The sequence below is a fragment of the Lissotriton helveticus genome, chromosome 11 (assembly GCF_964261635.1).
Source record: "Lissotriton helveticus chromosome 11, aLisHel1.1, whole genome shotgun sequence".
NCBI classification, from domain to species: domain Eukaryota; kingdom Metazoa; phylum Chordata; class Amphibia; order Caudata; family Salamandridae; genus Lissotriton; species Lissotriton helveticus.
The window spans coordinates 604,424,715-604,452,478 of NC_136072.1; the positions used below are offsets into that span (position 1 = coordinate 604,424,715).

General features: G+C 42.9%; 1 protein-coding gene across 1 annotated transcript in view; it reads right to left on the bottom strand.

The window, feature by feature from the left end:
* PCOLCE2 (procollagen C-endopeptidase enhancer 2) overlaps window positions 1-24,335 on the bottom strand; it is a 346,699-nt gene extending 322,364 nt beyond the window's left edge. Inside the window, exons 1-2 of the mRNA XM_078665619.1 lie at window positions 24,132-24,335; window positions 10,086-10,194 (exon numbers count right to left, since the gene is read on the bottom strand). Of these exons, the coding sequence (XP_078521745.1) occupies window positions 10,086-10,194; window positions 24,132-24,208 (186 nt within the window). The 5' untranslated portion in view covers window positions 24,209-24,335. The remainder of the gene's footprint in view (window positions 1-10,085; window positions 10,195-24,131) is intronic.
* Between the last annotated feature and the right edge of the window lie 3,429 nt (window positions 24,336-27,764).

Here is a 27,764-nt window from a genome sequence, read left to right on the forward strand (position 1 = left end):
AACAGAGATACTGGTGGCCACAAATGAGAAGACAAACAAGGAACTATGTTCTAGCATGTGAAATATGTCAAAAAATGAAAGTATCAACTGTGAGACGTCCAGCACAGACGCCCCTTCTAATCTCAGATAAACCATTAGCCTGTGTTTATCTAGACCACTGCGGTCCCTTACAAAGGGATGGTAACTATAAATATATCTTGGTCGCAGTGGACTCATGCACGAGATTCATATGGATGTGGCCCCAGCGAACGGCTGACGCCAGAACTGTTATAAAAGATTTGCGGGTCTTCATCGGCACATACGCAATTGGCATTCTGCATTCGGACAATGGTCCTGCTTTTAGCTCTCGGGCTTATAAGGAGGCCATGGTCAGCATGGGCGTGCAATTGCGGTACTCTTGTCCATTTCACCCTGAGGGGAACGGAATTGTTGAAAGAAAAAACCGTGACATAAAGCAATCTATAACGGCAAAGGTATTAGGTTCGGGAGCTGGGTGGGTCAAACATCTAATAAGTGTCCAACGTAGTCTAAATAACTTGCCAAGAAATTCTCTGAAGGGATTCAGTCCGTACGAATTATTATTCGGAACTAGGATGTCGATCTCTGACCTTGATAGTCAGACTTCAGTGGTAATAGAAAAAACCTTTGATGTCAAAGACCGTTTGGCTATTTTGCAGGACTTAAACAAAACAAGAAAAGACCTGAGCAACATACAGTTGAAACAACAGCCAACAACCACTGAAGAATCACCACCTGTCCCAGCAAGACCTGTCTGGATTCCAAAAGTCGGGGATCTAGTCAGGGAGAAGATCGCGGTAAAGAAGGAATTTGGGCCTTCTTACAGAAAAGCAGTTCCTGTCTTGTCTGTCAACGGGACAAGATCAGTTGTACTACCGCCACTTGCTGGAAAAAAGGAGAACCGAGTTGTATCCATCGACCTGGTAAAACCACAACATGTGGCCGATAACAAACAGTAGGCCAAGTGGACTCCCAATAAGTAGCAGAACACCAAGGTTTGCTACCAGTACAGAGGTTCTATCAAAGAGGCTCATCACATTCGAAACGCCTACAGAAGAACAACAAGGACTATGCAACACCGCAATAGAACTCAGACCTCTGAAAACCCAAATAAAGACATTTAGCAGAGACACACCGATCTATACTGAAGTACCAAGTGAAAATGCAAGAAACAAAAATCCTGAAGCAATTGGAACAATTGACAGAACTGCATCCGGGTACTTCATCAACTTCGATGATTCCTCTGAAGGTTTCAGTGAATCAAAGACACAGCCATCATCAAAATCCTTTAAAGACAAAGCGAAGGAACTTTTGAAACAACTGAAAGAAACATATCTGGTTTCTCCATGGATTGAATTTTGGGTGGGTTTTGGTGCATTTATCCTCATACTTTGGCTCATCATGGTATTTACTTTGGGACGCTTCCTTGAGGGAAAATATGCTAAAATGGACACAGCAAGTCAGAACATCAACTTGGTCCTCAAACCACACACATCTTCACACGTCGAGAAAAGAGAACTTTCTTCAGAACTTTCTTCAGCCAACTTCACAGCAATTCCAATACCTGGTGGGGTAGCCTGGGACAACACTGACTATGAAATTTATGGTCCGGTCGAGATCCTTAAGTATCCACACCAAATCAAGATCTCCTTGAGTGACTTTGCAAAACCAAACTCATTTGCTGATGATTGGGACTTTGAAAGTATTAACAATATGATGTCTGACTTAGTAATGTCTGCTAAATTTACAAAACATGATTATTTGCAAGGTTCTACAAATTATGATAGTATGTATTGCTATAACCATTATGGTAACCATTTCTTGCATAAATCTGCACAACCTAGAAATGTTTTAAATTATAATCAGTGGGAACATTGTGCTACACCTCCAAAAGGGAGCTCTAGAACCGTTTATGACAAATATTCATATTTTTCAGGTTTTAACATAACTAATGCTGAAACATTTTATTATAAATTGTCAAACAAGACAGGGATGAAAACCATGATAACCAACACAAAATTGATATATTCAGATTCATTCTTTGAAAAAATGAATACTTTTGGATTTAATTATTGGGACAAAAATGTTGATTTGAAAAGTGTTTGGGGTACAAAAGAATGGCAAGTACAGGGTTTAGAAGCTTTGTTTAGAGCCTGCATGATCCCAGAACAAATTATATTTTTAAATGATACTGTTCAACAAACCACCTGTCTTGGCTTAGCCAAAATCAAAGATTTAAATAACCCGTCTATTCCAAAGCCAACAATGTTTAGCAATAGCTCTGATACAGATGAAGAAATAGACGTAAACCATATACTTAACCAAAACAGAACACATCCTGATTGGAAACAATGGTTGATCTGGCCCACAGATACAAATAACTGTCAAGATAGATTCCTGAATAAAACACAGGGTTTTAAAATGACCAGGCCAGACCCTAGATATCCCCAAAGACATCACCCAGGGATAATAACAACCTACAGTGTGGGCAAATTATGCCTTCAATGGCTACAAACTTCCACACTGCCTGAAATTAAGCAACACCTAACTTTACTTACTGATGGTGCTGACTTGCGTGATTTCATAATGGGACCACTCAAACAGCGTCAAACGCGTTTCATAGCAGCCTCTGTATATGCAGCATACAATGAGGCCTGGAAGGTTACTCAAATTGAAACAGCAGAGAGAATACGTGAAATTGATCGTATTAATTTGGAAAAATCACTTTCTGTAGTGGACAATGGGTTAATGACTCTGTCCTCCAGAATTTTTTCACTGGACAGCATTGTGTCTTCAGCAATCGATATATTATCGCAAGACTTACTGTTATTACAACATGGTCAGTCACAATTGCGTTCTATTGTACAGCTTGGCTGGACGTTACAAAATCTGCGTTCAGGCTATGTGCCTTGGCGTTTAATCAACACAACGTCACTATTCCAAATCTTTAACCTTACTGATAGACAAATCGGTATGGCGCAAAAGGGTGCTGATTATACAATCTTGAGCATTGAAAAACTAGAAAGATTACCAATGACAATGTCAGAACGACCTGTCAGTGAATGGATAATCCACGGAATAATAAATATTCCAATCTTAACCTTCAGGTTTCAATACTGCCAAAAATATATACAGGCTGGCATGTACGAGAAATTGGGAAAGGGGTACCTTAAAACAACTTGGAACCTGCCCTATTCACATGCATGTGTCAGTAATAAAGGACAGAAAGTGTTTCTTAGTGGCAACAATTGTGCTATGTCACTAAGCGGCACGCTTCTGTGTAACGGAATTAGTTGGCACGGAGCCTGTGAAGGGAATTCATACAACCTTTCATGTCACCAGCAAGGCGCACCTGCAACTGAAATAGAACCATTCTTTCAAAGACTCTATAATGGGAGTTACATTCTTATTGTAGACCGCAGATGTTGCAGTCTTATGCCCGGGACTCCTTATCTAGTAACTACAACGGCGAAGGTCAAGTGCTGTGGACGTTCTTTGTTCCCCAGCTCCTTTCCAGACAGGGAGGCGAGGGCATGGCCCGGTTTGAAAATTACTTCTATTCGAATACACACTTTAAGCAGAATGAAAACAGTGCTTCTTCAGACGCCTACAAGGCTCACGTCATCAAAAGAAACGTATGATCTACAAGTCGCAAGGACGACTGCAGAGATACATACATTATTATCAACCAATTCCCCCGTACATTTCGCGGAAATCCTAAGCGAAATCTTAAATATTTCTGATACCACAGGGGTCTCAAAGGTATTTAAGACAGTATTTTCGATGGCATTAACACCATTCAAAGCCATACTGGGTATTTTTCCAGATTTCGTCCATTCGATTTTTGGCGGACTTCCCCTGATCCTGGGACTAATTGCAGGAATCCTATTCCTAGTCCTTATTTTTCGTTATGGCAACCCATGTCACAGATCAAACTCTCGCGACAATGGAAGATACGATCCTAGCCATTGGATACCGGGACCGGATATCAAAAATCCTGGGACTCTCCCGGCTTAGAGACCTAAACATGACTTGGTTTCTATCATTTCGACCAATGTGGCAAAGGTGTGTTTTACCTGTACTAAGGTGTCTGCTATGCGGAGAAGAATGCGTGTTAGACACCTGTCTGACGCTACAATCGGATGCGCCGGTGGATGCAGATACACTGTTGGTTCCTACCAAGGTTCACGCTTTGTGCTGCCCTCAAAGGCTGCCAATCCTGATGACGGCATTCCTGGAATCTTCACCACTACGATTGAAGAGTAGTGAAGTTCAAGATGAAAGCAGCATCGAACAGGTACGACCTTCTGTCAGTGATGCAAATCAGAATGTCAATGGAGACAATCATGCGCACGAATGCATGGTTACCCCTATTTCCGACTTAGTGGAACTTTCCCATGAAGCTGTTGACAGTTTTTTCGAAAGCCTGAATGATATGATGTTCTCGCCAGAACAGAAATAGAGACTTTTGAGTAAACTCGCACACGGCGTTCCCTGAATTCGGCCTTCAACTTTGAAAATAAAGTCACATGAACAATTACCATCCAGTTCACGGACAGCAATTTTTTCAGCAAGCCCCTAAAATATTTTTCTATATATTTTTTTCCCGGGACACTGATCTTCTGCTTAAAGTAAGAAACTATTCCTAGAGAACTAAGATTTCTATTTTTAGATACTTTATAGACTTTATAGACTTTAGCTGCCCGCTGGTATGTTCACAAATATTTTATTATGTGATGAAATGGTCTCGAACTTTCTTTCTGTATAGCCATATTAAGAGCCATTTCATGTGTATTTCTCAAATACCAAATTAGCAATAATGCATACAAATGCGTGTTTACTTTTGCATTTAATTCATAGCTTATGTGCATACAATATATATGACTGCAATTTTTCAGTATATTTGAAAATTTCAGAATGCATTTATGTATTTTGGGGTGGTAAGGTATACACTATACTCTATAGTATGTTGTACTATGTTATACTATGCATAGATTAGTAGATATGACCATAGTTAGCGTGGAGTGGGTGTCGTGTATTTCTATAGGTTCTGAATCGATCCCCCTATTCCTGACCCTATTCTGGTTAAACTAACTATCAAGTTAACTAACAGTCAGCCCATGAGGCAAGAAAAGCCCCCATGATGCAGATACCGTTATCTGACGCAGTCACACTACGGCACAGGAACGTGTTATCTGATTAGGTCATAACGCTTGAGATCTAATTAGACAAGCGACATTCCTCCAGCCCCTGATAAGGCATACGACGTTCTCATAACAAATCAAACCTATGACAACCTGGATAATCCGTGCGGCCATTGTTTTGATTTCACAGAGAACTTTAGTAAAGAATGTGCTAACGAGCAAGTCGTATGACATCTTTATTGACGTACCTATGTCCATCCTTACGTCAATCCCGGCACCTTTAAGGTATAAATATTGCCGACCTTGCCCTATGCAAACACACGCGTGGTGACAAGACGGAGCAGCCATACTTGCCGAAGCCGAAAGCAGAAGCAGACCCCGCTGGCAGCAGCCCCGCCTTCCTGACGCGCTGAGAGACGCGCTGCTATCTCAAGCCGAGAGACCCAGCACCGGCGCTTCCGGGTAGCCCTCGCAGGCAGCCTGGGATATCGAGAGCAGAGAAAGAGATACCATTCCTCATTCATCCTAAATTCCAGGTACAGAACTGAATAACCCCTCACAGAGAATTCTTTAGTTATTCACTTGGCAAAAACAAACTTAACTTAAACTGTAACTTCCTATTCCCGCCCACGCACTAGACTTAGGTCAGGTACACGGGGTAGGCGTATTTAGAAACACCAGTTGAGTACGTTTAGTCAAATGTATATGTGTATGTAAATATATTTTAATCATTTTAAACATCATATGGCTCAGAAACCATATCAATGTTTTTACAGTATTTTTTTATACTATTGCTTTTAATGTATGCACTTTACTTAACTATAAGTATCGCAATAATATCGATCCATTTCTCATGTATGAGAAAAGAGACTGATCAATAAATCACACCTTTTTATTGAACACGCCCGTCTCTTCCTTTTCTCTACATTCTGATGAGACTAAGAATGCACGTACTGACTGAGTAAAATAATTGCCTTGTGCTCACACGACTCATGAGATTGACTCTTGATTAGGGGAGAGCAAAGATGTCATGTTCTATGGTTGTCAGAAACTAAATCCCTTCTTGTCTAATCAGGGGAGTTAATCCCTTCCTTGAACATTCGAGAAAGTTTCTAGTGAACTCTGAGCTTAGCTGGCAAACCCAAAAATTAAGTCTAGTATCGACAGTAGTAGACCTAGTTAACGTCTGGTCTAGGCCTTTACTGCTGTAGGTACTATTCCAATGCGCAGAGCCTATTGGGAAAATAGGAGCTACACTACAACTTAGTGTACAGAGATTCTAGTACATAATGTGGGGGTGGGAAGATATGAAAGTTCTGGAGAAGGATCTTAGTGGCATGGCATGTGTTGACATCAAAGTATCTAAACAATGTGACATAGAAGGAGCATCGGGTTATAACAACCAAAACAAGCATTGGCAAAGCGATTAGGCTTGGTTTTTTTTTCAGTGCACGCACAGAGGCTTCACAACATCAAGGGACTCATTCACACATGCATGCACACATGCAGACAGAGCATGTCAACAACAGGCTTCCTTACAAGCACAGTTCAATACACAAACTCACATATACACAGACAACACAACATACAAAACCCATGCACACATCCACACATATATACATAAACCGTTATAAAATATATATTTGGCAACCAATTACAAGTTGCAGATCGGGAAGCTTAATTTCATAATACAGGTTCCACATTTATTCTGCATGTCTACAACCACAGCCTGTCTATCATAAGAGGTAAAATGCCAGCTTTCGGAAGTAAATCGAAAGATATATTTTGAACTAGCCAAAGCAAAACATAAATCAGAAATTAGAATGAATAGTAAAAACGACTCCTTCATGAACAGGGCCCATTTCAGCAGAGATAAAAACAAGGACATAGGCACTGAATGTAAAAAGCCATGTAAGAAAATTCATACAACTATGGAAGGCGTAGCTTTTTCTGACAGACCCCATGCAAAGAGGTTCTTCTCACAAGTCTAGCTTGCCTAATCTGACACGTTAACACAATTCCTCAAAGGATGCACAACTATGGACAGGTGTGTATGTCAAATAAACAAGGATTGTTAAAGAAACATAGAAAGGGGAATGCGTCATTGCACAAGATGAAGCGCACCAAAAGGCCTCAACATTTGAGATTTTCCAGAACGCACTGCCTGGGTGGCCGTCTGTGATGCACAACAGTGATCAGCATCCTTAGAGCCAGCTCAGTATTAGTACGAGCCAGTGTCAGTCTGCATCTGTGATATTTGTATCTGATCAAGTGTGGCTGAGCAGTTGTAGTATCTTGGTTATAGTGCTGTTCATGTCATCCACTGCTCCACCAGTGGAACACTGTGGAGATGATGTAATATGGAATGTTGGTCTCTGGAAACCACAGTTGGAGAAGGGCTGAGCGCCTTGCTGGCTACTCCTGGTGGGGCTGTATTACTTCTGTACTATTGATCGACAATAAATACTCCTGAAGCATCTCAACCAGCCTGGAGTGATTACTACAGCAGTAAACAACACAATAAAAGTCTACTGTATAATGTACATTGAGACAAGTGATTGGTTGTAGAAGATGTGTTTACTGTTTACTTCCCGATCAGGTACCACGTCCGAGGGATGTCTCTTGCGTACCCTCTGACCGGCGCTTTACTTCATTGACATGTCCTCTCTCTTAAATGGCATTCTTTATCCACCGGAGAAAGGGGAGAGGCACACTTGCCCACTAAAGAACACCATGGAAATGGCACACTGTCCCACTCTGGGCTGCAGTGCACACATAAGTCTGTGTGCCGGGTGCAAAGTGGGACAGTGTACGCTATCACAACCAATGTGCTGTTCCCAGTGCAGGAGCGAACCCTGGCACTGAGAACAGTGATTAGTGAAAGAAGGACTGGCTGTTTGAAGGAACCCGTCCACCTTTCACTGTGAAGGCGGCAATGGAGCCTGCATTTGAAAGGGCGGCAAACAGCCCCCTGAAGGCGGATGAAGTGAGTGGCTGCACCCGGCTGCAAGGGGATATCTGGAGTGTCCATGGGATCTGATTTACCACGTTTCAAAGAGCGCTCTCAGGGGTCGCACTGACAACTCCTGTTCCTCTGCACACGTATCTTTAATATGATGTGGGCACATAGGCTGTTTCCTCATTTGCCTGGGATCAGGCCCTGTGCACATGAGGAAATGCCCTTTTTGGGCTGCACTTGTAGAACTGGAGCAACATGTATTACACACACACCCATGCAAGTATCTGTGGCCCCTTCTGTAATACCAAAGTATCCCAGGGGCGCAGAAAGCTGATGCACATGCCTGTCGCTCCCCAGACTTCTTAGTGTAATATGGCCCTAAAGGTTTGGGACCCCTATTTCTAACACTCCCTCAGAGAGACTTGGGGGCATATCAACAAGAGACATAACAACGCTTTTCCGGCACATAGCGATAGTGGCGATTATTCTAACTCATTATCATCAAAGCACTGCTAACTGCATTAGCGCATGTTAGCAGCCGTCACATTAACGCCTCGGCCCGCATCACTAATGAGATGAGAAGTAGGCGTTGCTTCCCAGAAACAACAGGGAAAACGCGCTAACCAGACATCGCAGTATTTGCAAGCCGGCCCAGGACAAGCAAAGCGATAAAAGCCACGCTAACCGTGGTTATCGCTGTTATCTAACGTCTGCTTTTTTCCCGACTTAGCTAACTGTATAATGGGAGGTGGATCACAAGGTTAAGTCCACATCTCCCTATCATTTACATTTTCATTAGCGCAGTTCCCTTATCATGGGATTTCGCACGCTAATGCTCATTCTCACTGTCTATCACCCGTTTTTTACATCGCCTGTTAGCAAAACGTTGCAAATACGCCGCTAACACGGCGATGTGATCCGGCGATAGACGGCGATAATGACAAACGCGCTAAACGCATTTAGCGATACTTATCGCGTTTTGTTGTTGATATGCCCCTATGCTATCATATACATAAACTCCCAAGCCTCTACTTAGGACACAGACTCTGGGTTGTGATCCTTCTGGGCCACTCACTCCTAGAAAGTATGCACCCAGGTGGCACTTTTCGAGTCACAGAGCACCTCCAGCCTCCCCCTGCATTAGCTTCCAATAGGTAAAAAGTTGTGAAAATGACCCATCCTTTCCAGTCTTATATTTCCAGTTATTCATTATCGCCGTGGTCTGAGTCACCGGAAAGCATGCTGTCAGTTCAAGCTGCCTTTCCCTGCTCCCTGTGGGACGTTTAAGAGTTGTTTACAAGCAACCAGAGCCAACTACAGAATGTCATATATTGGCAGTGTGATCCTTGAATTAACATCGCCTGACCCATAGACAGTTCTCCATCAAGGGAGCTGTTTATTATTCCAGAGACGTTTGAATACATGGGCAAAGTAGGCAATTGTCCCCACCTTTCTTCAAACGCAATATGCATATGTTTTATTTTAATATTGTGTAATAGTCCACTAAACATGTGTCACGCTGCACTTTCTATGTCTTTTCTACAATGTGAGGAACACGCTAGGTAAAGACTGAGGGCCCGCATAAAATATAAGATGAAAAATACAGATCAAAAATAATTTTCTTCATTAAAGATTACTCAAGTTTTCTTTTAGTGCTGTTTGTCTGGAAGGGGCTGGACGGGTTGAGAGTTTGCTGTTTTTGTTCGTGTCCTGTTCTTAAAGTTTAAATTATAATTTAATATTACTTGGTATCAAGACATAATAAATTAACTGAAGTGCACTATAAATCCAAATTTATTTCAAAGAGGGGGACCCAAAATACGTCTTGCCCAGGGCCCCAAAAATGCTTTAGATGGCACTGTCTTGTCCCCCACCCAGTGTACCTTCTTTACCCCACCTTGTCCCTCTTCAGGCTCAGATTAAAACAGAAGGGCTATTAAAAAAGAATCGCCGCCACATCCTACCGTGATTTTCCAAGTACATTTGCTGTTCGGAGGGTAGACTCCAGGGAATCCTTCACTGCCAATAAATCCAGTCTCTCCACTTAGGGTTCCTCCACAAGTGAAAGCTTGTCTGTGAAGGCAAAAGACAAAACAATAAACATCTCAGGCAGCCGGTCTCCTGTACTAGAAAGTTAACCCAGCTTGTAAGCAAATCCCTCTATGCCCATCTTGACTTCATAATCTCCTCGAAACTGACCAAGAGAAGCAGATTTTTACCAATCACTTAATTTTCCATGAAATGGACACAAATATAGGGTAAGCGGCTCTCCCAGATTTGGTGGACAGTTACATTGTTTGGATGTCCATCCACATGTTCCTATAGTTTCTTCTGAATAACATACAAACACTGCTTTTGAGAGAGGGTCTGGTGAGCATGAGCAGTGTTCTACCAGAATATCATGCTTTAAATATGATCCAACAAAAATATATATCGACTACCACAATCTGTTGAAAATAACTTTCTATACAGAAATATATCTTTACTATACTTAACTCCACACATATGTACCTTGATGATACATATATCTTCATGGTATGTTCAAGATGTTGAGTTAATAATAGTAAATCTATACTAACATTGTATATATTTACCTTCCCTATATTGTGGTAATAGAAGGTCTGGGCGCGATATTTTTGAAAGAGGGTAATTTTCAGCTCAATGGGCTTGATGTAGTATTTCATTTGCAAACCAGGGATGTGCAATTTGCACACAAACTGTTTTGTGAATGCAATTCAATCTGTAATGCGAGCTTGGTATCAATTGGTCACAGCGCAAACAGTGCTGTATTAAACTCTGTGAAGGCCCTTAGGCAGTCGAAATTTCGGGGGCCCCCTCACAAATTATCTCCTAATATATTTTTAATTTTACCAACCAACAATTTTAATAAACCAATTTTATTACACAAAACTAAAGATCAGTATGCTTTGTTTAATAGGTAAGGAATCTTTGAAATCCGCTCCATGCTCCTTAAGAAAGGTACTAATACTTGGGCTTTCTGCTATCCTGGTCCTGGATTTATGCTCTGCCAGCGAGGTATGAAATGTCCATAGGAGAGCACCCTAAGGAAGGAAGGCAATGTAGGTATGTGGGGTGCAGATAAGCAAGAGCACACAGGGATGTGACTTCCATGGAGGCACTGCTCTGAGTGATGCTCAGGAGGAAGGATAAGACAACAGCAAAGAAAAGGGCATACACAGCAATGCACAATACAGTACCCACTGCCCAGGGCCAGGCTGTAGCGAGCAGCAGGCGTTTTCCCTGTGGGCCGGAAGGGTTGGTGCCGGTTCAGTGCTGAAATATCGGTCCCCTGTAATAAAAGCGAAGCACCAGTGTTTCCAACCTTTCGGAAATGACTGCCATAGACGACAATGGAGTGGTCCTGATGCTTAAGATGCAGGCAGAAAAGATGCTCAATGATGCTCCTGGAGCTGTGCAGTCAACGGGGATGAACTGTGGTTGATCTCTCTGTCCATTGGTGGGTTGAGGCGACTTTGACCAAGGCACTTGGGTCCCACAGCATCCTCTTTGTGACAGTAGAAGGCCAGCTGCAGCGGGGCATCCGATCTCGCGACACAGCAGTCACAGTGAATATCCTTGGTGGGGGCTAGTGTCCCTCTTAAATGAATAATCTGCTTTCTGGCAGCACACTTGGGTCCGGCAGACACAGGTGAAACTTTTGGCTATAATGAATATGTCTCTTTGTGTGCCCCATGGCAGCCAGTGGAAATCCCTCAGGAGTGGCTACTGCTTTGCAGGTTTGGGCTTCCTCAGCTTTGATGTCCCTGGTGCTGTTCCAGGGGGCCAGCCGACTGACCCTTGGATTCACTGCTTCGATCTGGGGCTTTGGATCAACTTTTCCCCAAGCCAGGAGCCTCAGACACAGTCAAAACTCACTAGCCCAAAGTGCAGTGGGTGCAGTCCTTCAGACGTTGCAGCCTCTCTTCTTTCAGCTTCAAAGGCAGCAGAACACCCCTCTCTCGGTCCTCTCTCCAAATCCATGGTGCACTGAGGTTCAAGGTGCTTGAGGTGCCCATTATATCCCGGGAAAGTGCTCTTAGGGGACAATGTAGTCACCAGCAAATGGGCTGGTGACAACTTTGGTGACAAAGTTCCAGTGATGTGTGGCATTTGGCAATCCCAGAGTGCAATATTCTTGCCGCCACTCTCAAGCTGTCTGAATCTTCCCTCGACTGTGAGGAGCTTGGTAGGCCACCCCAGAGGTGTGACTACCTAAGAGCTACATGTCCAGGGAAAAACTGGTTTGGGGGACGGGTTTTCCATCTCTGGCCCTATCTTTAGCTTGTCTACATGTACAAAAGGCATCCTTCAAAGATGGCTTCCATTTGAAGCTTGCCTTTTGGGCTGCCACCCCGAGCAGCCTTCCTGGGAGAGGAGGTCACACCTCACTCTACGGCAACTGCCTTTTTTCCTGAGCCTGGAAGTCGTTCATACATCTTCCCAGGTGGACAGAAATCTGTTTGTTGGACAGGGCTTGTGTAAAGCCACTCTAGCTGGGCCATAGAGGGGTAACTTTACAAAAGTTGCTTAACTTTAAAAGTGACATACATCTCGATTTGGTCATCCACTTGGATTTAATGTCATGATTAATTTAATATCTTACAGTACCCAGTTAGGGAATCCCATTCAGAAGTTAGCCAGGCTGGGATGCCAGCATGTAACCCTGTGTTAGCCAATGGGGCTAACAACTTCCCAAAGCAAAATGACAACTTTTAAGGTCTTTGCAGCTAGGACATAAATAAACCTATATGTCTTCCTTAACAATATACTGCCCCCTGCTATAGGGCTCTATAGGCCTTCCTTAGGGGAAACCTATAAATATTAATAAGAGAATGAGTGGCTTTACAATTGATTTTAATGGCAAAGTCGAACTAGCAGGGAAAAAACTGCTCTTCCAATCTGAAATGGCAGTCCGGTAGCCATTTTGTCGTTTGTCACACACAGGGTGGTACAAACCTTGTTGCATACCTGGGAGGACATTCTGTTTACATGCCCTTGGTACTCTGCGTACCATATACTAGGGACTTATAAGAAAGTCAGTAATTGCCATCTGGGGACATCCAATTCATTATAACCTTTGTAATGGGTCAGAACACTGGCACTGGGGTCTGATTAGCAGGCCTCAGTGCACTCTCAGAGTAAAACAATATGCATCTAATAGTCCAAATGGGGGCAAAATGTGGGGCAAACCTGCAAAAAGGCCTGTTTCCTTACATACATTTTTTATTAAAAAATAAAATATTTGCATACATTATGCGCAGTCATCACCTGAATGAACATGGACATGTATAATTAAATTCAGTTAAAGAGTGTTGCAAACATTACAGGTATGCCTCAATTAGTGATACCCATAAATGTTTGAAAATAATTAGTGTTCCAAGTTTCATGGTATTTGTTTATTGACCATTTACGTATCTATTTACCCATATTTATTTTTTGCCCATAATATTAATATGTATCTCTATTTATTGTGTATTATATGGACAAATCCAATCCAAAGGCTTTATTCGGATAACAATGTATCCATAAAAATGAAACACATACAAAAAATAAAATCACAGTAGGATAATTAAATAACATGTCAATTCATAATATAACAGAAAGTTGGTAAATGGGTTACATAGTAAAAACAACACAGGAGCATAGTCAGACTACATATTTAAAAAATAGCAAAATTGCAATGTACTTCATGGGACACACATCGATTTCCGAGCCCCTATGGTTAATCGCAAGAAGGTACCAACACGCATAATCAGTTTACCATTTTCTATTTTAAGTATGCGGTAAGGGCGTCAATTAACTTAATAAGTGATAGTTTTTTTTAAAAAGGGGTATTAGCAGCCATTGAGCATATTTCATATAATTTTTACAGAAAAATAGAAAATGTAAAAGTGTTTGTCCACTACGGCCATCACATAGGTATGGCAGGGAATCAAGTTTAGCATTATACCAAAGAGGAAAACAGAGCAAATATCGTATGGTCCCAGCTCTTAGGCGAAAGAGAAGACCTCTCTCCCAGTGTGACATTCGTAACACAATGTAGCTGGGTAAACAATGTTCAGTTTACTAAATGAGCATAAAATTAGCAACAGTTTGTTTCATTGATTCCCTCTCTAATCTTTCCAAACTATAAAGTACATACAGTGCTGACCTTAGAACCTTTTTTTATCTCTGACATGGCACTATTTGGATTAAGAAACAAGATTGACACTTTTCAGGCTCTTGATGACCCCAGCAAGCCAAGGAATAGCCGTCCCTTTCTCACAGCAAATACATTCTTCTATTATGTTCCTTGTGAGGGATGCTTCTGGGTTTTTCATTATGGCTAGCTAGAACAAAGCGGGCGTGCCCTCATAAAATCTTCGATGTACCCCAATTTTAATTCCCTATGACATATGTACTGAGAGGTGGAAATAGGAACACCCAGGAGTTTTGTACAAAATCTATTTTTCTCTAATTGGATGCTATGGCTTTTGGCAATACCCCAGACCTCTGAGCCATAGGTAGCTATTGGTATGCACTGTGACTTAAAGATCTTAAGGATTGCTGGTATTGTCCCAGATCTTTTTGGGGAGGCAAAGGATTAAGTAAAGGCCTTCGATAACTTGTTTTTGCAATGCACCATGCGATCATTCCAAGAAGATCAAGCCCAGGTAGGGAAAAGTGGCAGTGCAAGTTAGTTTTTGGTCTCCCACAGAAATTGAATTTAGGGAATTTTTCCTAGGCCCGCAAGACATTATGAAAGATTTCTTGAAGTTTGTGCATAGATCTAAGCCAGTCATAAAATCCGTAAATCCTCGTACTAAAGTGCGTAGTGCATTAGAAGTACGACCAATTAAAACCTCATCATCTGCATATAAAAGCACCGGAAAGATTTTGCCTTTAATTCTGGGGATGTCATTGGTGAGTGTGATCAGTGATTTATGCACATTTTTATGTTGATGGTAAAGAGGAGGGGGGCTAGGATGCACCCTTGCCTAACCCCTCTACCAACACTGATATCATTAGACACCTCGCCCCCATCACCAATCCTGACCTGAGCTTTCAGATCTGTGTGGAGATAGGCCAGAAAATGAACAAGGGCCTCATCCAAGCCATAGGTTAGGAGAATAGACCACAAGCGAGACCTATTAACAAAGTCGAAGGCTGAATTCAGGTCCATCAAAGCTAAATAAAGTGGCGAGTGCTGTCGAATAGTGTACTTCCCTATAATCAGGTTAAGATTGAAACACTGCTCATTTGTGCCAATTTTGCTCCTAAAACCTAGTTGACAATGTGCTAAAATGTCATTGTCCTCTGTTCAAATTAAAATGTTGTTATACAAAACTCTGCCTAAAATGTATGTTAAGGGTATTACCTATCAAAGAAATTGGCCTATAGCAGCTAGGTTGGGAGCAGTCACCCTTTTTAAAAATTGGGACAATAATGCTAGTGTTCCATGTCTTTGGCAGTGGGGCGTTAGTTAAGGTATTAAAAACCTTTAACAGCAGTAGGGCCCAAAAATTGAGTTTATGTTTAATGAGGTCGATGGGCAGGCTTAACAGAGGCCTCCTCTACCTCTGTTAAGGATATAGCGACCCCGGATGGTGCCCTATAGTTAAAGGAGTCTGTTTCAGAGGCAGGAACTAGGTAAATTAGGGAGAAGTGACTTTCCCAGGTTCAACTCGTTATGTTGCAGCTTATAGGTATTAACGGCTGCCCCATTGTTCTTAGGTCTTTGACTACAGTCCAAAAAGTATTTCCATTGTTTAAGCTGACAGCATTAACAAGAGCATCCCAGTGCTCACCCAATAATTCTTCCTTCCTATTGGCAATAACCCGCTTATACGTCAGCCTTAAGCACTTGACCAGCGAGTTATTCCTTGGGCTATCTGACAGGGCATTGGGTAGCTGCCTATTGGCAGCCGATCTCTCGGAATTAAACCATAATTTCAGCTCTCAACAGGCTGGGTTCTAAGATAGGGGAGATAAAAACATAGTCAATTGTAGATGAACAGCCCCTGCCTCTGAATGTCGGTTCAGGAAAAGCGTTGTTTTTTAGTATTAGCAGCAATCAATTGGATTGAATTGGACATGGACAAATCAAAATGAAGGTTGTATATTTCCACAGTTATTTAACTGATAAATGAGTAATTGTACTTTGAGGCCTGTTGAATTTTAAATGAATGAATGAATTATAGTACAAACAAACGGTCATATAAAGTTATTTAACAACATTTTATCACTTTTTAAAATTGTTCATGTTGTCAAACTGACAGCATGGAAAGTCATTGAAAAGAAGACCGGTTTTCTGTATTTTCTATTTTGAACAATAAATACATTCATGCGAAATGTTATTTTCTGTCTATATCAATGGAAAAATATTATTGATAATGGAAAACTGGGAGCCTCTTTTAAATTGTCCATGCCGTCAATCTACACAGATATTGGCCTGGAAGTCTTGAATGACAGCATGTAGAGTTACAGAAAAGAACAGCAGTCTTCTATATTTTTGTGTTTTTAAAAATAAAGAGGGACAGGAGAAATATTCATTTCTGTCGTTATTTCTGTGTAAACATCAGAAACAACAAAAAACTGGGAGCCTTAATCATAATCTAAGAATGGCGTTAGCAAGATGGAAGATTTGGTCTGACCGCAAAGGGCAAGCAAGATGGAAGATTGATTCTGAACACAAAAGGCAACCCCATCTCCCACTTCTTCCTCCTCTTTCTTAACTTCAGATAGTTTGGAGGCAATGCACATAGCTTTTTGCCAGACAACCCCTAGAGGTTTTACCTAAGCCCTTGCACAGACGCAGAGGCTACTGCAATCTGAGCAGGAAAACTCTACCCTAGTCTGGACCTTGAAATCATCAGATGCACTTCACATTGATGGCAGTGTGACATCAGTCAGCTTCCACACTTTATATATAAATCCAACAGCTGCCAAGCGGCTCACTGATCATTTTCTGGGCTTGGACATTTGGGCTCCCTTGCTGCTGAAGTTCATCAAGAGGATAAAGCTGGCATATTGCCCAATTCCTCGGCACTAGGACTTGGCCTCTGGACCTGCTGAAGCTCTGCTTCCTAGGCCTACTGCTGACACTGGCTTTGTAGAACCACACAGCCAGCATAAGTCATCATAGGGCCTGAACCAGGTGTACCCCTCACACCACGACAAAGATGGGCTCTCAATGATTAGACTTTGATTAATACTTGTGCTAGCGAACACCCACTGAGCCCCTTGAACTCCTCACCGTAAGACTAAATCCGGTGCAAAAGATCATGGTGATAAACACATTTGTGTCAGCTCCCTTCAAACCACTGGCTTGTTTGGCATGAGACTTTGGCAATTACACCTTGGATCAGCGCGGAGGCGTAGTTTAGTCTCACTGTCATGCTACAGAAGAGCATGGTTGAAATGCATGAGTGAATATTTTGCATCTACATCTCTGATTCCAAGTTCAAGGTTAAATTCCATAACACAGCTGAGTGATGTCTGGTCTGGGACCCATATACACACTTTCCAAGAACTGCAAGAAACGTACGCACTTAACTCCACAATTTTACAAATACTTGCAACTTAGGCATGCGCTCGCTACTCATGTCCACAGTGACACCTCCGTCCTGGAGTTCAGCCAACTGGAGGCCAAAATGGGGGCAGTGGGAAAGGGTGGCGTCTCCCATAGTTACTGTACTCTAATTATTACTGCATCTCCTACCCTCGATCACCTTCGATTGCCCTGGGAGAGATGGATGGGACTTATGGAGGACGATGATTGGCGAGATGCCCTTAGGACCTATGTAGGACGATGATTGGCGGGATGCCCTTATGGCCCATAGTTATAACTATCTCGTACAGACTGAGATTAATTCAAGTGTACTACCTACACTGTCTATACCTCACCTCTTCCAGATTACATCGCGCTGGTCTCCTCAAGAGCCCTGCATGCCCTAGCTGTGCAGAGACCCCGTGGATGTCTATCATATGGTGTGGTCATGTACGGTAAAAAGCAAGTATTGGTCTGCCATAGTTACAGAACTCACTGAGGTACTGGGATGGGCAGTCCCACACACTCCTCTGGTCCTCCTCCTTGGGATTCTGGAGGGTTCGGAGGCTCCCGGGCAGATAAGGCATTCTTGGGCACAGCTACCATGGTAGCAAAGAGAGACATAGCCACCTAGTGGCAACAACCCGCACCCCCCACTGTGACACAATGGCATAAGGGACTGGATTGGTGCACTGTGCAAGAGAAACCTGTATATGAAGCAAGAGGCTGCCTGAGGAAACATGAACGAGTGTGGGGGAAGTGGTCGGGTCAACTTAAGTGTGTCGGGCGAAGCCGTGTTACATGTATCCTTCTATAGGCAATGCATTTCTACTTTGTAATGATTAAATGTTCCTATTTGCATGGCTTTCACCGTGTACGAAACTGAGAGGTATCCTGTCAATCTATGTCTGGTTGTACTATAGTTAATGAAATCAATAAAAATTGTATAGAAAAAAAATTCTTTCAAAGCTGCTTCTGAATAGCACTCTTTACAATGCATAAGTTTACAACGCAAGTCATTACAACAACACGTTGTTACATCGCATGGCATTACAACGCAAGTCGTTACAACGACTTGCGGTAGGGGGGCACTGGACTTTGGAATAGGATAATTTACTATTGTAAATGATGCATTGTAAAGGTTGCTTCCCGCTGCTTCCATGGTTTTTGTACTGTATGCACATTCATTTGATTAACATTTTTGTATGGTATTCGCTTCCATGCTGCTACGTCCTTTTTTATTTAGGATATGATATTAGATCGATTTCCACTTAAGTACCAAGAAACGGATGGTGCAATGTTTTAGTTAGTCTAAGGGCATACTAGGAATGAATGTGAAATGTGCACTCTCTTCGGTTTAATGCTGCTTTTAAGGAGACGACGGCCGTGGATGTAGCTGGATTAAGTTAAGAATAATTAGACAAATGTTTTCGAAATGTTAATGCTTACTGTTGCACTTTACTATGCCATGTCGCTTTATGTATCAATGCTGCTAGTAAAATTTGTAATGCTTCCTTGATCACTTGGAAGCACCTGCTCAATAATAAAAAAAAAAACACTTAATAAAAAAAGTTAAATGCATTTGTGTCAGCTCCCTTCAAATCACTGGCTTGCTTGGCATGAGGCTTTGCCAATTACGCCTCGAATCAGCACCGTTTAGTCTCACTGTCATGCTACAGAAGGGCACGGTTGGAATGCATGAGGGAATATTTTACATCTACATCCCTGATTACAAGTTCAAGGTTAAATTCCAATCCTTTGGCAAACAGGAGTTTGCAGAGGAATCAGAATTACCAGTTGAGTGATAATTATCACAGTTTCACAGTTTTCCCCCTAATAAACTCCAGCAGGTCAAACCTGTTAAAATATATCAGAGAAAAGGCCTGAAAAAGGCCAAAACATGTAGGGCCCGATTCACAAAGGTAAAGTGAGACGAAAGTCAAACTTTACGACTTTCAGTAGACACAAAAGGCATTTACGATGCCCTTTGTGAATACCGAAAGTCGTGAAGTTAGACTTTCGTCTCACTTTACTTTGGTGAATCGGGCACGTAGAGTTTGGTGTGTTGCCTTCTGCTTCTGTGTACTGTGCTTCGTTTCAATGTTGAAAAGTTAGCTTTACCATATCTAGTAAATACGTCAGACCAAGATCCCAGGTGTGGTATATACCCCACTCTATTCCATACAACTTAAAAATCAGCGCCTAAAAGTACATTCAATCAACACACCTTTTGTCACATTCAGTTCTTTTATCTCATACATCTAACGTATACAAAGTGCAACCCCCTGTGCTATTTTTTACTGCAAGACGCATTGCTTCACTTTCAAGCCAAACAAAGGAGTTTCTATGGATGCTACAGAGTTGTTCATCTAATGGTTGGCGTCCCTAGCAACCACATTCTGACCATGGGCCCTTGATGAGCTGCAGCGCGCTCAGCAGCAAGCCTGCTAGTGCTGCTGGACTGCTGGTGCTCAAATACAAATGTATTGCTTTCAGCAGTTTTGCCAAAGCCAATAAGTGTGGCCTGTAATTGGAAATGCAAGCCAGTCCTATTCGCTATACCATTGCTGATTGTTTGAGGGGTGTTTATTGACAACACTAAGAGATCCTCTGGTTATTGTGTATGTTGACATTTTAAAAAGCCAGTAAAATAAAACAGCATAGTCGAGAAGGCCACACAGAGACCGAAATGCAATGCAAATTCGAAAACAAGAATACAGTAAACAGCAATGAATGGTACAGTCTGCCAAAGGTACACACCCTAGTGAGTCAGGGTTGAATCAGGCACAGCAAAGCAGCATTCAGCAAAGTATGACACAATCAGAAAAATCTACATAAACACAGTGATGAAGAGCAGAGACAGGCAAAATGCATAAAGAATATAGCAATGAAGAAACAGAAAGGCCAGGTCACAGAGCATGCTGAGCAGAAAGGTGCAGTTAGAAAACTTCTATGCCATAAATATAGATACACTACAGTTGAGAAAGGTTATGTATGCTAACACAATGTGGGGCACAAACACGCAAATATACACAACATCCAGCAAGGCAGGGCGCAATCTGAAAAAGCAACAAAGAAGGGGCCAAGGATAGGAAAAGCTACTCAGCATAGAGTGACAGCTCAAACATCCTGCCAAAGATAAGGAACATATAGCAATGTAGGTCAAATTTACATAGAATATTATAACGCAGTCCACCGTAAGGCAAAACAACCCAACTTGCTCTGGGCAGTGAGGTGTTCAGTACTTCTGAGGGGAGATCACAACATTAGCATGGTGGAATGTTTTCCCTTAAAAAGTATATATTGTAACTTCTTAATCTGGAAATACCCATGACTGCTTCAAATCATGATGCTTGTTTCCGGTTCAGGGAAGACATGGCTTGGCAGTTCGGGCTGGACTGTTCCAGCACAGGGTCAAGACTGTTGTCGCATATAGCTGGGTGCGAACTGAGGTGGCGAAGTGAGCTAAAGAACGATGATGGATTCAACCCAGATCTGTGACTGGGAGGTGAGTGTTTGAAAAGTTTCAGCACACCATCCATCATCTCTTTGTGTCTGCTTTCTTTGCCCTAAGTTGGCAGGGTATGCCCAGACGTAGGTCCCTTGCTCACTTTGCCACTGGATTCAAGCTAGCCTGGCTGAAGAGGGGTGTTACCCCGAAATCAGTCCCAGTATGCTTGTTTCAAGTTCGAGGAAACCTGGCTTGGCAATTTGGGCTGGACTGTTCCCATGAGGTACAGGGTCAAGACTGATTTGCATATAGCTGGGTCTGATCCAAGTTGGCGAAGTGAGCTAAAGAACGATGATGGATTCAACCCAGATCTGTGACTGGGGGTGTGTTTGACAAGTTTCAGCACTCCGTCCATCATCTCTTTGTGTTTGATTTGCGGTTATCGCCATACAAAGCGTAAAATAAGAACTCACTATAAGAACTTGGTAAAATAAAGTCTTGGATCAAGAGTTGCAAAGAGGTTCAAGCCACGCAACCATCAGGGGTAGGCACCAGGGCCCAGACCCTTGAGGGGCCCATTAAACAGTAACAAAGCTGTAGCTTACTACCCCCAACAGCAGCCTAAGAGGCCATTTTCCTTGCTGGCACTTGGGCTCATGGCATCCTTGCTTCACTAATAGCAACAATATGGTGGTGAAGATTCCATTTGAGCTTTAAAAAGCCAAAAGTCAGCGGGCACCTGAACAGGAATGACAAGGAGGGATGATCGGTGAAAGAATGGGTGGATGGCTTCCAAACACTCAAGTGTCATGGGCGCTAAACCTGAGATTTGTTGCCAGTTCCCGGTACTGTTTTGTCGAGTTACTCCCTGAAATTGGCTTACTACCTTTTGTAACATTTCAAAAAATACCTTTTCCACGCGGAAGTAAAGTACAGATAATGTAGCTCACAAAACTGTGCTGTACATGTTCACTAAATCGCTTGCTGACTCACAGTGACAGAAATGATGCCTCTAAAACATTATAGGTAGTCAGAAGGTCTTTAGAATTGTGTGAAAATGATCTGAAAATATATTGAAGATGGCAAACGCTTTTTTGGGTTGATGGCACAAGGCAATAGACCTTCCCTTCGACCCAGGCATAGTCAGCCAGTCAATGGCCCTAGTTCAAGGAATGAAATGGGCCCCCTGGTTGCTGTTTGAATTATAAAATACATCAATAGTCAGCGTTCTTTGGGACCCTCGGTCTCTGTGCCCCGGTGTCACTGCACCTGCTGCATCAATGGAAGCTACGCACTTGCCCTTCGACGTTTTCCCTGAATCCATCGTTCAGACCTTGGAATGTCTGCTGACAGCAGCGCGAGGGAAGGATCACGGGATGGAGGGAGTGGGGCAGTTGAGAGTGGCACTAAGACCATGAGGGCAGGAGGTCATAACTACGGTGGCTGCAGAGGCACAGTGTTGCAAGATGATGGATTGCCGAAGAGTGCTGTTCGGAAGTATGTGAGTGGCCTTCGAGTGTCTTCCCGCCCTTTGTGCTTACCCAACAATGAGCAATCCGTTAAAAGCATGAAATTCAAAGGCCTTGGGCTCGAAGTGTCTGTGACACCTTTCCCCTGATGGCGGAAGAAGAGGTGGACAAACAATACCACTCTAAGATGGTCAGTAGTGTCAAGTTTATTTTAATTATGATTACGGAACTCCAAAGAGGTCCACATAAAATCACAAAATGACATACGCATAAATAGTATAAGACTCTAATTCATAGTGGAGTGCACACAATAAAATATTCCACCCTATCATGAGATCTAACAATTATAAAAGTTATCCAAGGTTCAAAAAGCTTACATTTAACACAATTCCTACAAGCAGCAACATGTTATACAGAGCAAAACATAAAGTTTCTTTCATACCATTAGTGCAAGAATTTAAGAAATATGTATAAAATTAGAAAAAAATGTACCACGAAGTTGCAATAGATAGAACCATACAAATAACTAATACATACAAAATAAGAAATACCCACAGAGGAAACGCTATCAGCCTCTACAGCAGACAAATTAGTATACAGGCTAGGAATGATGGCAAGGGGGTCCGTCACTGAGGGCGGGGGGGGGGGTGTTTCCTGTGGAAGTACAAAAATGGCTCCTGAAGAAAGAGTGACCCCAGGCCGGCGACATAAAAGTAGAGAAACCAGGAAGCAGACATGGGGGCACGTGCAATGTTTCAGAGGCGTGAGGGCAGCCGAGGAATGCTGGCAGCATCCACCATGGGGTGAGCACACGGCGAGAAACCCACCAGGGCGGTGCACTAACGACACAGACGGTCTGGAAAGGAGGCAGGAGACGTGCCAGCCTGGTAACTGCCAGAGCGGATTTATTTTTAACGAAGTTTGTGGCTCGCTCGTATATTTGGTTTTTAAACAAACGATTGAACCCGAGGGCGATGGAAAAGCCACTAGAAAGAGCTGCACACCGACACACAGCGTCAGGCACACATCAAAGAGTAAACTGGTTGCACCCACCCAGACGGGCGCAGATAAGATAAAGTATGACGTAGGAGGAGAAGAGGCAGACAGTCCCATCCCTGGAAAGCCTGCGCAAGGAAAGAGGGCAGTGGTAGAACTCATTAAAAGAGGGGGGTGAGACACATGGCAGTGACACGTGAGGCAGGAGGCAGGACAATACTGACAGGAGCTAAGACACTTGTTTATGGGTAAGCCAGCTCGGAGGGTGCAGGGAACCATGAGGAGGATTTACTTCAAATACCAAAATGTTAAAGAAAATACCCAGGCGTGACCAGCTGCTGGCACCTCCGTAGGGCAGCTGGAGATCTGTGTTTTCCATATTCTGCCCGCTGAGGCAGTAGGGGCCACAGAGGTATGCTTTGCCCCCTTTGCTCCTGACCCCCCGAGGGTGGCTCTCACCTCCGTGGGGCAGCTGGAGATCTGTGTTTTACCATATTCTTCCCGTTGAGGACCAGAGGTATGCTTTGCCCCCCTTAGCTCTCACCTCACGTGCGGCTGCTGGCTGCAGCCCAGTCCAGCCAGCAGAAGAAGTCCCCCCAAGAACCACATGGCGTTCCTCATCTTTGGTGGCGCGGTGCGGGCAGGGTGGCACTGACAGCCGGGTGTCCACGTGGGCGCTCTAAAGGTGGTCGCAGCGCTCTGACTCCACGTCCGCTTCCCTCGAGGCGCTGCTGCAGGAGCCGCCGCTGCTGATGAATATAGCAGTTGTTCCTCGAGAGGAGGGAATAGGTTTTCCTAAAACCAGGACCTCCCCCGTTCTCCTCCTCCCCTCGTGCCCCCCTCCTCCCTCTCTAACCCTTCACTGTTCAAAAAATAGCACTTATTTCACACTCAAAGATAAAGAAAGTAACGCGCAGGAAGCTATGTATGCAATGTACACAGTCACTCCCCATACATTTCTATATCTCGCAGCGCTCGCAGCAGTTACACACCACCCAGACCCTGGCAGACTCGGGCTTTTTTTTTGAAAGGGGGGGGGGGGGGGGCAGTGTATATTTGTTAATTTGTTAATTTGTTATGTTCAGTGGTCTACGTCAACGATGCATAACGCTTCAGAGACCAGCAATGGCGTCATCATCCCGCCAGCCTCCACCCACACGCGTGTAGCTATCAAATAGTAAAGCAGGTGCAGTGGCACCGGGGTCCAGTCCTGTCAGGGCCTACCGAAATCCAAACATGGATGTATTTTACAAACAATTGACAGGGAGGCCCTTGTTAGGCTCGTGGCGCCGTTGCTACTCCATTGGGAACCAACACTGGGGCCAGAAGTGAACTCAAGCCAAGGAGACTATACCAGGTTGCAGGGCCAAGCCTCACAACTGGAATTGTGTTACCCCCTCTCCCCTTTAAACAGGGAACACAGACCAGTCCCAGGTGGATTCTGAACTACCTTCAGTTTATGACCAGGTGGAAGTGAGATGTAGTTTTGGGAAGTTACAAGAACACCATATTGAACGTGACGTGGTTCATTGTCCAATCACAATGGAGCTGGCAAAACCTCTGTATCAGTGCTTAGAAGTGGTTTGCATCATAAAGTCCACTCTTTAAGCATAGACACTCGCACATTTGTACATCCACTCTCTTGCCCCATTCATACAATCATTCACATATTTACATTTTCACGTCTTCTCGTGCCAAAAACGATTAAAAGGATGGTCATAGACATACATTTAAGAGCTATAAGATAGTGGCTAGTATTACATGTTAAGCCACGGGAATACAGTAGAATGTGTGTTATACAACAAAGTGCTTTTATTGCATAGGTCCTAAGTTGAAACTGTTGAATGGAATGATAAACAAGCATTGTCACAGACAACAGATCTGGAGTTAATTACCAGATGTATGCAGACACATCACTTCCACATTGCAGCTAGACAAATGTTAGAGACAAAAGACATCAATACTGAAAGTTCCCTTGTACAATAGTTCCTCATTTAAAAAAATGCAAAGCACAAGGGAGGTGCAAGATACATCCAATAGGCAATGACATGATGCCAGAAAGTAAAATGCACTGGGCTGAGCCAAGGCATGATTGACAAAGTCTCAAGCCAATGGCTGAAAGAGACTGATCCAAAATTGCCAATGATTAACTGTGGCAGATTGAAAACTTAATCTATATATTTTGTGTGCAATAATTCAGGTGATAACTTTCTACTTCAAATCCACACCTAAAAGTAGCCGGTCCATACTTTTTAAGGGAACTTTCCCCACTATGCTTGTAAGATTGCACTTGAGGAGGAAAGCAGCCTTTTACAGTGGGCCCTGTGTAACTGGATCAGGTAGATTTCAGTACTAGCGGACAGACTCCTATGCTTTTAAACTTTATGAGATTCAATAACATCTGTACCATGAAATTGGGTAGTAGTAACACCTGTTACTTATAGAGCTGTAAACGGCAAAAGTCTGTGGTCACCAGCATTATATACATTCATAACATATACATGTAGAATGCATGACAGATAACTGTGTAATATGATCCAATATTGCATCTAGGGCTTCTGATTACATAATAAACCACGAGGCCGAAGGCTAAGTGGTTTATAGATGTCACCAGAACCCAGAGATGTCAATATAAGACCATATTACACATATTCACCGTTATTTAGTATAGTACATGTTTATTTTTGCTAAAGTTTCTGTTTTCTTTCCAAGTGCAGATACAAATGGCCACTGTTTGGAAGAACACTATTTAGATTTTGTTGACCTCTCATGACTACATTGAAGGAAGGTGGGCGCACACTGCCTCACATCCCAGCACTCAGTTCACATCGAATGCATCATGGTAAATGCAGTTCATAATAACACTTGCGCTAATAATAGTCTTTAATTTCTCACCCTTGGTGCAGCCTGTACTGTGTAACCCTAGAAACATGTTTCTGGATTAATTCCTTCATCAGTAGAGAGCAACAAGTCATTTTGGGGGATGCTGGAAAGGCAGCCCAAAGTGTTCTCAGGTCTCCGTACCTCTCAATGGGTACAGATTCAGCTACACAAGCTCATCAACTCAGTAGCTCAAGAGAGCCCTTTCAAACAAAAGGAGGGGGCGAGCACACTGCCTCACATCCCAGCACTCAATTTGCCCCAGTGCATCATGGTAAATGCACTGCATGATAACACTTACTTCAATAGTAGTCTTTATTTTTTCACCCTTGGTGCAGCTTGTGCTGTGTAACTCTAGACACATGTTTCTGGATTCATTCCTTCATCAGTAGAGAGCAACAAGTCGCTTTGGGGGTGTTGGAAACGCTGCCCAAAGTCTTCTCAGGTCTCCTTACCTCTCACTGGGTGCAGCTGCATCAACTCAAGTTTATTAGCTCAGTGGCTCAAGGGAGCCTTTTAAAACAGAAGGAGTTTAGGTCGGGAGCACACTGCCTCACATACCAACACTCAATTTGCCCCAGTGTATCATGGTAAATGCAGTGCATGATCATACTTACAAAATTGTTGATAATACAATGGTCAATGGTGAAGGCCAGTGGATTTATGCAATTCTGTAGCTATGCCATTTACTGCTAAATTATGGATTTAACACCATTTACCACACAATTTCTCATAAATATTGTTTCTGACTAAAATGGATGACAACTGCCCAAGAAGTTAGCCCATAATTTGCATTTTTGCTGCATAATTTTGTCTTTCATGCCACATAATCCTAGGAGCCCTATAAATGGTAAAGTTCCACAGAGTCATTTTAGTGAAAAAATCCATATTTCCCAGAGAACTATAATTTTTTTTATATACCACTGCATTTTGGGCCATGAAAGCATTCAAACTTGTAATACTGTTAAGTAGGCATAGGCTTCCTCCATGTAAGCACATCATTTCTTTGGCTGCCGCTATTTTGTATTCAATAAACACAATTGTTAATTCTGGAAATGAGTAATGCAGACCTTCTTTAGGAAATAAATCTGTTGCGCAAAATGCCTCTTTTTGCATGGTCACCCCAATTTTGTGGCCTGATGTTGCTGGTTTTGTGACCCAGTGCCGTGGGACTCTGCTAACTAGGACCTAGTACAAAGAAAAATTGTACCCAGGGCCTGTAAGATAACTGTCACAAATGGAATACAGGACCTATTGTGCCATCTACTAAAGTGACAATGGAAGCTTGACTTTAGGC